This window comes from Malurus melanocephalus, unplaced genomic scaffold, assembly GCF_030028575.1.
Source record: "Malurus melanocephalus ecotype Western Australia unplaced genomic scaffold, MMel_1.1 scaffold_614, whole genome shotgun sequence".
NCBI lineage: Eukaryota > Metazoa > Chordata > Aves > Passeriformes > Maluridae > Malurus > Malurus melanocephalus.
Genome location: NW_026623846.1, coordinates 97,393 through 109,687, shown reverse-complemented (window position 1 = coordinate 109,687; position 12,295 = coordinate 97,393). Strand labels below are relative to the sequence as shown.

The window sequence follows — 12,295 nt, the reverse complement described above, 5'->3', positions numbered from 1 at the left end:
TTTACAGCTCTGACATTCCGAGTGCTGCTCCAGTTTCACATTTCTGCAGTAGGAGAGCTAAAATCCCCTATTCTCAACCAKGTAGTTTGTACTGTACAGCTCCAGGACTGCCTCCCTCCCTGCAGTTTGGAGGCAGTTTGGGGTATCCATCCCCCGGCACCACCTGCCAAGGTGATATTTAACCAAATTSCTGCCCCTGCAGCCAGCAAAGTCTGCTTTTCTGCCTTGATCTACAATGTGAAGATGGCTTTGTAGTACAATTTCTGTTTACAAAGCTGCTCTTGGGAGATTTACAAACTTGAATTCTGTCTCCCACCCCAGCTCCCGTGGCTCAGATCCAAAGTCGCTCCCAGGAATGGCAAATTAAATAAATCACCACAGGAGCAGCAAAGGCAGCTCCTGGCAGTGCTGGTAAACTCAAACCATCCTCAGGGCTGCTATGCACCTGCTCTTCACTCCTGCTGCTGAAAAAAGCTTGTGTGGTTCAAAAAAGAGAGGGAGAAACTCCAAAYATCCCGTGTCAGCTTGATTGTGTCATAGAAAGCAGACACTTGAGACAATTAGTAGAGAGCTGTGTTGTGGAAARTGTCAGACACTGCTCTTAATTAACTGTAATAAAAAATTCTGAGTTTTTTCCTGTGGGTATGAAATATTGCCGTGAGAGAGAGCTCGGGTGGCTGAGGTCAGTGAGGGTTTTTGTGTTTGGTCTGTGTGTCCCTTGCTCCTGGAGCTGTTCAGGCTGGGATCAGGGTGGGATGGATGAGCACAGGCACAGCTGAGACATCAAAGCGCTTCCCTGAGAGAGAAAAACCAATCTATGGCAGCCACACACTCTCGAATCACCCCGCCTTCCAGCCTCGGGTTTTTATCGTGATTCCTCTCATTTTTTCCATGTCTCACATCACCTTTTCTTCTCTTTCTCAAAGCCGCTCAAAGCCCCCATTAATTAATTGTGGCAGGGTCAAATCGCTGTCCTACAGTCAGCCCGAGGTGATTGAGCAGCTCCTTAGGGGATGCCAAACGGGGAAATGACAGAGCAATAAAAACCCAATAAAAGCCAAGGTGTGACTGAGGCATGAGGGGAGAGGGAGAGCCACAGGGAGGGGAAATGTGCACAATGAGGGTGGCGATGATAAGGATGGTTTTGGGGTGCTAAGGCCGTTTATTGTAGTTTTGTGATGATGTTTAGCACAGGAGGAGTGTTGCAAACGCTTGAAGGTGGATCCGTGCTCAGCTGTCACCATGGCGATCAGAGCTGGTGTTCCTGCCTGCGTGAGGGACAGGGGGTGCCATCCTGGGGCAGACAAACATACGGCTTTTGATAGGAATGATGAGCTCTGTCATCCCACAGARCTCCTGCACTGCCCGACAGAATCACTGAATGGTTGGGGTTGGAAGGGAGGAGGCAGTTCATGGAATGGTGGAATGTCCTGGGTGGGGAGGGACACAGGGATCACTGATCCATCCCCAGCCCTGCCCAGACCCCCCAACAATCCCCCCTGTGCATCCCTGGCAGCGCTGTCCAAACGCTCCTGGAGCTCTGGGACCATTCCCTGGGGAGCCTGGGCAGTGCCAGCACCCTCTGGGGACAGGAGAACCTTTCCCAAAATCCACCCCAAACCTGGCCTGGCTCTCTCCAGCCCTTCCCTGTCCAGGGAGCAGAGCTCGGAGCTGCCCCTCCAGTGCCCCTCCTGTGGATGCTGCAGTCCCTGCTGGGGTCTGACCTGCTCTGTTCCCTTCAGTTTTGTGACTACAAAAACCGTCAAAAGAAGGAAGAGGTGTGGCTGTGCTGTAGGGATATCTCTGCCTGTTTACAAATCATTTTTTCTYCAGCATTTATTGCCCAAGATTAAATAATTCTGTGGTGCCCAGAAAACTGCACAGTTGACTTAGAGGTTTAGAGATGGCCACTAACAAAGCTGCTGAGTGCTTGGAGGATTGATAGACTGCTTTTCAAAGAAAGTGTCACTAATGTGACCAGCTTTGGTGCAAAGCTCTAGGGAAAATCCTTACTCCCGTTTTTTTTATGTTTTATATTTTTAATATTTGCATTTATCTAAAATATTATGCATTTTTTTGATGACTTCTCAAATGCTGTCTGCAGCTCCTAATTCTCTCCTTACCTCCTGGCCAGCCAAGGCCTGCATGGTGACARCAGAGTCTGGTTGACACATTGATTTTTCCTGACTGGCACCCTTTATTTTTTCTTTTGAGGCCACCTGAAGGAGTTGTGGCTGGAAAATCTCCCCTATAATCCTTTTGGGTGATGGCCTCATATCCACTTCCCAGACTTCATCCAACAGCCTCTTTTTCCTCAGTGCTGGTGTTCACTTGGGTGTGTGTTTTTGTGGTGTTTTTGTTTGTTTGAGGGTTTTTTAAAGACAAGTGAGGAAAATCAAGCAGGACTGGAAAGGAATCTAAACTGGTGGGGAGAAGGAATGCTCTGGTAAATCCTTATTTAACTGGAAAATGTTGATTCATGGAAATGTATCATTTGAGGGAATTGATAATTCCATGAGGACAACCACTCATCCAGGAAACCTGGTTTCATGTTCTCCAGGAGGAGTCAGAGGGCAAAATAAACCTTCCTGTCCCCTGGATCAGGAGAGGGAGTTGGCCAAAAATGCTGAGTTCATTCCAACTCATTGAAGATCTCACACATTTTGAAGCATCCCCTCTTGCCCTGTTGTGACTCTTGCATCTCTGTCTGCTTCCCAGGTTAAACATTTTTAGGATATGTCAGGTCCTAAGTGAGAGCTGGAAGATCTGCCTACAACAAATTCCAATCCATGTAGTGCCTGTTTAGTCCCCCATTTCTGCCTGTGTAACATCAATTCCACAATGGAAATTCAAGTGGGATAATTCTGACCCACTGGAAATGATTTTCACAGAAATGGGGTTGTCATGAGCAATAGTCATCCCATATGAAACCTTTTTTTTAAAAGCAAAATGCAGGCTTTTGTGTATATATGTAATTAATATTAATTAATCTGGTTTATGGATGATTAATATAATTAATCTGGTTTATTGAGGATGAAGATAAAGTAGGTGGCATTGAGAGGTCTGAAGATCCTGGAAAGTTCTGGAAAGGAACACSTTTGTTTTGTAAAAGCTTGAGCATTTTAAAGACTTTTACAAAATGGAAAACAACCCCCAACCCTCAGTTGATTAATTAGTCCTAATTTATATTTAAAATCCTTCCTGACTGATTTTTAAAGTTGACTTTTACTTGATTAAATAGCAGTCTTTAATTCGGAGATATTTGTGGCTCTGCAAATTCCCTTCTTGCTGGGAGCTCTGCATAAACACTTGKCTGGCAGTGAGGAGCTCAGCCAAGGTGCTCAGGTTTGCTTCCTCCCCACCTCTGGGGCCCTCCTGTCCCTGCCCACAGCCAGAGGGCAGCTCTTCCTCTTTATGACACAAAAAAAAAATCACATTATAGTTATAGGATGCCATTATTTCACTGCTCAGCCCATTTATGGTGGAGATAAAATAATAAACTTCAATCAATAGACTTTTTTTGGGTAAAAACCCCACCCAACCCAAACCATCCCCTGCTTTTAAAGAAAAAACAACCCCCAACAAAATTCCAGGTGCCAGGGACAATACCACCGTGATTTTAGCGACAGGATGCTGCTTTTGTATGGGAGAGCTCGGCCTGCTTGCCAAATTGGAGATCTCGTTTTGCTAAAGGTTCTGTGCAACTTTCAGCATTTGAGAATTCCATCCCAGACCTTGCCCTGCCTCCCTGAGTTATTTTGGGCACTGCTGTGTTTACAACTGTTGGAATTTTTGCATTAGCAGCGTGGTAACAGYGTGTTAACAATGTGGGGAGTACTCTTTCTAACAAATGGAGAGCACATTCTTGGGCACGTTCTGTTGGGGATGGTTGCAGCTTTCACTATTTTCATCAACACAACTCCTCTGAAAACAGTTGGTGAGYGTAGGATTAGTGTTGAGCGTGGAAAATACCATTTTGGAGACTGAGAAAACACTGGGAGGAGGCACTGAGCTCCTGAGATTTCCCTGCGTTGAGTTTACTATCGATATTTATCCATGAAATAGATAAAAGCTTTTCTTTTTGGCATTTCRCGACAGCAAAAACGTGGTAACATTAATGAAACATTTCCAGCAGTCTCAGTTTTTAGTTCAGTTTAATGTCTTTGTTTAGAGTGGATTCACTTGTGAACCTTAAAAAACACTTCAGAGCAGTCACCAAACTGTGTATATGCACTGTGTATGCACTGTGTGTATTTGACCATCAATTTGATCTATTCAGGGTTAAATGAATTCTTAAAACACAACGAACTGTGGCTTCAAACCTTATTCCAGGATYCAGCCCACTGTTATGGTCACCCTGCCTTTTTGGAAGCTGTTGGCACATTATTTGTCACTGCTTAAGTCCTTATTAGGCAGTGCATGTATCAARAATTAATCTGGTTATCTCCATCAGCCATTATTTAGTGCTCARATGCAGATGCTCACATAATTAATTGCAATAATGGGATAAAATTCACTTTCTACATTTCATATGGGCACTTCTGTGTGTTCTGGTCTCTGTGATTGTTTTTTTTTTTATTTTTTATTTTCTGCATACTCTGTTCTTAGTAACCCTACAAATGAATGTTTTGGGGCAGGATGTGTTAATTTAGAGAATTTTTACCCAAATACAAAGAAGTCTATCTTACATGAGCTCTAGAYAGTACACTTCTATTATTTTAATTAAATAGGAGGTCTGGAGACTTCATCAAAAGAACCACCAAGCCTGAAGAGCAATTTTAGCAGAAAGAAGACAGATCTCAATCTTAATGGTCCTGGGCAATCTGGAAACAAAGCCAGCTGTTGGAATTAGCTGGGAAATAATTTCTAGTAACACTCATTTAGAAAACTTGCTGCTGCTTAAGGAATATTTATGGGGAGAAGTAGCTCATCCTCTCAGTGAATTGTTCACTCGATTCAGCTGGGAAAATGAGCTGCAGCAGTGCCTGGATATTGTCTGCCTTGGAAATATTTCATTGTTTCCCAGATTTAGCTCTGTTCCTGGGTTTCTAATAGAGCTTTTGACTCAGCCCTCCACCACATTTTTCCCTCCTTTCTTTTGGGGCTTTTGACTACAAGTGGGCAGTTTTTTGAACACTGAATATTTGAGATGGAATTTGGGAAGTGCTGTAAAATGCACAAAGTCAGACCCAAAGTAAAGAATAATTCTTGCTGAGAAAAAATATGGAAAACAATTTTTCCACCTAATTTTTAACATGGGATTAAAGCTTCTAAATAACGAAAGGATTTCTCATTCAAGGGAGATCTCTCATCCACCCACTCAGTAAAAAAAAAAAAAAAAAAAAAAAAAAAAAAAGCCAAACCAAAATTAAACAGAATGTTTTGGTTTGTTTTTTTTTTAATTGACTCGATGACTTTTTGGAGCGAAGTTTTCATTTCATTGTGAAGGAAACTGTTTCAGGGTGACTCAGACTTTCATTTATTTATTGCCTTCACCACCACGTGGAAAAAAACTGGGACTCRCACAGCTCTGCCAGGTAGAGACTTTTCTGTGTCCCAGGCAATGCCCTGTGGTGCTGGGAGTGTTTATTCCTTTCTCAGTTATTATTTCATGTRGAATCTTTTGCTTTCTGTGATCCCTTTGGTTCTCTCATCCCTTCACTGGGTGTCCTCTCCTGGCCCTCTTTTCTGGCTCATCTCATTGAATTTTCATTCCCAATGAATTTCTCCTCTTTGATACTCATTTCTCAGTCCTCRACTCTCATTAAATTCTCTTAGCTGTTGGGTTTTGGATTTGTTTCTGCTYGGAGTGGAGCTGTCTGCACTCACACATGATTCAGGAGTAATTTAGAAGGAATTCTGCAGTTCATAGACAATCTGGGTAAAGATGCTTTGCTAGATTGATTTTGGAGCAAGATTCCCTCTGTGGATAAACAAAGATGACAAACAGAAGGTGATGCTGAATAAATCTATAAAGCACTCAGAGAAAACAGAAAAATCACCCATTTTGCTTATTCTGTCCCTCTTCCCCCATCCCAATTATACAAATCCACCTACCCGCTGTCCTGTTGGGTTTTTGCTATAATTTCTTTCTCTGCATATGAAATTTTAGCTTTAAAATGTAAGCAGACCTAGAATGTTTCCCCTCCTTTTGACACACTTTTAAAAACCCTGTGAATCAGCTGCCATTCCTCTATAATGTTTTATACCATTTTCCTTATAAATCCAATTAATGTGGAAAATGTCTCTTTTCAGTTGTCACTTGTAACTCTGTAGAAGGTGCAGAGTCAGATGAGCAAAAGCCTTTTTTCCAAACAATGCTGCATGCAGTATTTCCCACTATTCTGTGGCAGTTGAAAAAGAAATATCTTTTTTAGTGTTCATATTTGCTGGTACAATCTAGGAAGTCAGAATTTGTGAAACTGGAAAATATTAGTGAGGCTGAGTCTGGGCTTACTGTGATTTGTAGGATAATTAAAATTTTTTTTATGCCAATCCTGCCCAAACTGGTGGCTCCTGGGTGTGTTTACTCAGACACCAGAGCTGCCAGACAGAGGTACAATAATTATATTTCTATAGTTGAGCCAATTTGCATCAACTCTGTAAAGCAGGATAAAAATTTGTCTTTTGCTTCTCACTTTACTCAGTGAAGTTTTGGTTTCTGAGCAGTTTCTCCACACAGGAGTGTAGTGCAGTGTGGGCACAGTTGGGTGTTCCGCTCTAGTTCTCCATGGTCCTGATTTCAAATAAATAAATAAATAAACAAACAAATAAATCAATCAGGTAAATGACCCCAGGCTGAAAACACTCAGTGAAAAATAAGGATGAGCAGGRTGCAGGTCTGATTTTCTGTAACTTCTTTAATCCTGGATTCTGGCAAATCTCTGGCAATTCCTGCATTGATACTCCCTGTGTTTACAGCCCAATGGAGCAATAGAGGATTTCAGGGGACCGGGATCAGAAAGGCAGTAACTTTCTGAGGCATCCAGAGAAATGTGATGCCATTTATAAAATGCAGTTGGTTCATTATAGTGCAAATGAGCTTGAGCATTGCAGCTTGCAGGGGAGAATTCCATCAAAGTCACATTTTGTTGAGGAATTCTKGTTCTGTGTTCATAGCAAAGGTCACTGAGGAAGTGTGTGAAGCTCAGGGGTTCTGTAGGAGCTTTATCCAGAGGAATCTGCTCTGGGGCTTTGAGATTTCCAGGGGTTGGGGCTCCGTTCATCGAAAGCAAAGCTTTCTGCTCATTCTCAACAGGGTTATCCTGAATTTCTTCAACTTCTCACAAGYCAGATCCCCCTCACTCTGCAACATGGTCTGGCTGCAGTGCTCAGAAAAACACTTTACCCTGAGGACAAGGAGGTCAGCAGTCTGAGAAGTCAAATTGGTACACTGTCACGTATTTGTGCTTTTGAGGCACTTAGGTGTGAAAAGATAAAACTGGAGCTTTCAGGTCTCAGGATCTTTATGGTGCCTCACCCATGAAATCTTTGCGTAGATACCTGGATATCGATTTATTAACCTTGAGTGACAGCTGAGTCTCTTTAAGGTTTTGATATTTAAATTGCCAGTACTKGGTACCCTATTTCCTATTCTTCGACACCCAAAGCTTGTGGCAGTCAATAAAATATCCATTCTCAGGATTTTTGGTTCCAAAGCACTTTGAGTTAAGCACCCAAGTACAGTTCAGAGTTATTGGGTGCATTTCCACTTGTGTGTCTAAATATCTTTGTAAATTTTCCTTTCAACCACACTGGAAGGGGAGAACTTGGTGCGAAAACTTGCCTGCCAGAAATTTTTATTTTGTTTCCAACTGCTTAAACATTGGCATCGCTCTGACAAGGGTTTAAAAAAAGCATTTTGAGCATTGGGATGCAAATGAACATACCAAGCAATTAAAGTCAATTAAAACAGGATGCAGTGTAATTAGAAACAGTTGTGTTCACATTGATATTCAGAGAGGTTCGATGTGCTGGAAGAAAAGAAAACAATTCAGGAAACTTTTAATGCCCCACAGATGTGATGATGATGCTAATAATGGCACCGATTCCTAAATTCCCCACGGTGGCTCACCTCAGGAGCTCCTGGGCAGGGCAGAGGATGGAGCTGCTGTTTGATTCCTAAATTCCTCATCGTGCCTCCTCTCAGGAGCTCCTTGGCAGGGCAGAGGATGGAGCTGCTGTTTTCCAGCACCGTGTTCTCACCTGTTGCTCCCATCCCACGGCATTTCCTGGGCACAGCACTGCACCCACCAGAGTCAGTCCCCTGAACTGAAAGGATAAGCAGAACCAGACTCATCTCTGGTTTTATTTTGTGTCCTATTTGCCTTGCTGAGATAATTCCTGAGAGGATGGGGCCTGGGGAGGGGTGGGTTGGAGAACCTGACACGTTCCTTTTCCCGAGGAAGGAACTGCTGTCACACAGCTGTGCCACAGGGAGTGATGGGATGGAGCTCAGGTCACTCCTGCAATACCCCAGGGAGGGATGCAGTGGGGTTGGGGCAGTGGGATGGGGCTCAGGTCACTCCTGCAATGCTCCAGGGAGAGATGCAGTGGGGTTAGAGCAGTGGGATGGGGTCAGCTCACCCCTGCTCTGCCCCAGGGAGGGATGCAGTGGGGTTGGAGCAGTGGGGTTGGGGGCTTAGGTCACTCCTGCAATACCCCAGGGGTGGATGCAGTGGGGCTGGGGCAGTGGGGTGGGGCTCAGGAGCTGTGTGAGCACAGCACAGATCAGTTATCAGCACTGGGCTCAGCCAGGGGATCTTCCCCTCTATCACACCCTTCTCCCCCTCTGATCGTGGTTCTGGCTGTCTGCACTGGTGTTTATTGCAGGAACACTGAGCCAATGGGGCTCTATTTATATCCTCTTTGGGGGAATAGTCTTCACTGCTCTAAAACTGAGGCAGAATGGCCAAAATATCTCTCAGAGTTGTGGTTGCAGCACTTGCTGCTGTGTGATCACATAGGCCCCCTCACCTGGCCTCTCTTGGGGACAGAATGAACAGTTTTGGCTCATCCTTGGTGGAGCTGAGAGAGGAAATCCCCCAGACCAGCATGGGAAGGGATCTGATCTCCCTCTGCCAGACTGGGATGTTTGCTCAGGTCAAACTCCCCAAGGCAGTGGGGGATGTGCAGGAAGCTGTGCATGTGCTGCATCCCGGGGCAGGGAATGAAGGAAATGTCAGGAAATAGCACAGATGTGCAGGGACAGGGCCTTCAGTGCCATCAGAGGGATGTATCTGCTGTTCACCCTCCTTTAAATGCAACTCTTGATTTGAAACAGGAGGAAAAAACAGCTGGCAAAGAAGTGAAGAAATGAAAACTGTTAGCTGGCTGCTCCATCCTCTCCACTTGAATTAAGGCTCAGAGCAGGACCATGCCCACCCCATGTGTTTGGTTTTTAGTCCTCAGCTGCTGATCCTTTTTTATCTGGAGCCTAAAGGTGGAGAGACCAGGTCTGTTTGAACTCAGCCTGTCACAGCAGCTTGCATTGCCACTAATRGTCAATAAATGTCAGCACTGGGGTAAAACTTCCCATTTTGCATTATATTGATCAATGAATTCATCAATTCAGGAATTTGGGACCTATAGGAATAGAATGAGGGTCTCCATTTCCTGGGAAATTCAAGTTCTTCCCTTTTTCAGTGTACCTGATGAGGCAGCTGAGATAATTTCATGTTTAGGATTAATACTTAGTCTGAAAATCAAATTTCAGTTCATTAATTACAAAAACACGTTGGAAAAAATCCTTTCACAGCTCCATTCTTTGATGTATCCCTTTCATTTAGATAGGAGACAGATATTGGACTTCCGAGTTTAAAACACATTTTTTTTTGAGGACTATACAAGTTGTGTTTTTTCACCATTCTTGCAGCCTMATTAATTGGGACTGATGCAAGGCAGGTGTAAGAGGAACACCTCCTGTTAGGATGGTTAAACCTACCCTGCACAGGTGGAAATGATCCCAGGGAATTATAGRGGGTKAAGTTTCAGGTGGTYATTGTGTAAACAAAATAYKGACAGTGCCATGGAACTGATCACTYCATCCTTCTCTGAGTTTGWGTCACCATGTGCTGCTCTCAGGTTTGGGACTGTAAAACAGCACCAATTCTGCTCCATTTTTCCTTCGGAAAACTTGACTTCTTGCAGATTTTCTGTTCCTCCCCAAGCAGGGAACAAACTGATTTCTGGAAGAAAAAAAAAGTGTGGCCATGTATGTGGAAACAGCAATTGCTGGGGTTCAGCACCTCAGAAATTTTGCCTGAAGGTGCTTTGTACAAGGGTCCTCTATCAAATCCTAAGGAGATATAGATAGAATTTAAACTTTGGACTTGATGAAATGTTTATTCCTGAAACCCAGACACGCAGCCAAAGCAGTCTTAGGAGAAATCAGTTTAGTAATTATGGGGTGACTGAGAATCCATTGCATTTATTGTTATAATAGAGAGAATTAATTATTTGTTCTCATGAGTCATTCTCTGTACCTGTGTTCAGAATTAATGCATTTAAAGAGAACTTCCCAATCTCTAATAAAATAAAACCAATTAGAAAGTGCTGATCTCTCCCACAAAACCTGAAGGGTTTAGAAGAGTTGGAGGACAAAAGTCACCTGCATGAACAAATGCATCCAAAGCACTTTTCCTCCTATGGATGTGAAAATAAGGTGGTTTTGCTGCATTTGGAAGGAAGTATTTTTCTAACATTTATTTCTTCCTGCAGGTGGTGTATGTGACAGCCACGTTCCCCTACATCATGCTGATGATCCTCCTGATTCGGGGGGTGACATTACCTGGTGCTTCTGAGGGGATTAAATTCTACCTTTATCCCGACATTTCCCGGCTCTCTGACCCACAGGTAGGACCATGGGCTGCGTGTTTATTTGCCTCTCTGACCGGGAAAAACTGCAAGAGTTTCTTGATTTTGAAGTCTGAAAATACAGGTGACTGCTGGATTGTTGTTCCTTGTTGGAGCTGTGGGTGTGGGGATGGGGATTTAAAGCAATCCTGTGTGCTGGAACATATTATTTTTTTTTTTTAAATTCAAAAGTACCTTGATTGGTAAATTAAAATTTTCAGAGCCAGCTGCAGTTGGTGCTTCTGTCACTGAGGGACAAGAGCATTGCCACCAGTTTGATGGGAAGGAATTGAACTGGGATTTAGTCATTTTATGGTTCTTTGCTCATTCCAAATCTAAATCTCAGGCAGAATTAATAGAGGAATTGTTCATTCAGATGATTGCTGTCTTGATAGCAGAATCTGCAGCTGAGGAGGAATGAAGTGCTCAAAGCAGGAACCCCACCTGTTTTGTGGTTTCCAGAGTAGAGCTGACCATGGAAATAATGGATTAAATCGTTGGTTTGGTTTTTTTCCCAGTGACAGATGAGCACATTAAAACAGTTGCTGTATATCATTTGTGTGATATTGAAGAGAGAAAATGACACAATCTCTCTAGAACCTGWCAGGTTGCAGACAGCATTTTTCTTATCTGCTTTGGCACTGTAAAAGACATTATCCAGTGTTACCCCTGAGGCTATGACATTATTAAATGGATTCTGAGAAGGAAATAGAAAGGAATTTGGAAATATTTGTTGAAAGGAATTGTTTTAATCTGCTTACTGAGATGTGTCAGCATAATTTTTTTTTTTAATCTCTGCTTACTTTAAACGTGTCTTTTGTAGCAAAAAACAATAGAGGGGATCCTTGCAGGGACATCTCCCACTGTCCCAGGCTGCTCCCAGCCCCAATGTCCCTTGGGCACTGCCAGGGATCCAGGGGCAGCCACAGCTCTGGGCACCCTGTGCCAGGGCCTGCCCACCCTCACAGGGTGAATTCCTTCCCAATATCCCATCTAAACCTGCTCCCAGTCAGTGGGAATCCATTCCCCCTTGTCCTGTCACTCCACCCCTTGTAAAAAGTCTCTCCATCTTTCCTGCAGCCCCTTCAAGGCCACAGTGAGGTCACCCCAAATCTTCTCTTCCCCAGGCTGAATAATCCCAATTTCCTCAGCCTTTCTTCCCAGGAGAGCTGCCCTGGCATGGACAGGGCTCAGTCCTGCTGCTCAGGAGCTGCTTCCTTCCCTTCCCAGGGCTTTTCCAGAGGCTGCTAGAACAGGATTTTGCCCTGCCCATGGATTTTCCACGTGCCACCAGCTCCTGTTTGGCGTTGAGGGAGGGCATGCCAGTTTAAGGGACACTATGGCCAGGTTAAGGGACATTATGGCCAAGTTAGGGGACATGATTGCCAGCTTAGGGGACCCGATTGCTACCTCCAAGGAGCTTTCTGTGCCTGTTTACTAT

At 43.9% G+C, this 12,295-nt stretch overlaps 1 protein-coding gene across 1 annotated transcript in view; it reads left to right on the top strand.

Annotated features, from left to right (window-relative positions):
* The window catches only part of LOC130583669 (sodium- and chloride-dependent GABA transporter 3), an 85,860-nt gene that overhangs the window by 31,029 nt on the left and 42,536 nt on the right, over window positions 1–12,295 (top strand). Inside the window, exon 7 of the mRNA XM_057383189.1 lies at window positions 10,720–10,854. Within this exon, the coding sequence (XP_057239172.1) occupies window positions 10,720–10,854 (135 nt within the window). The remainder of the gene's footprint in view (window positions 1–10,719; window positions 10,855–12,295) is intronic.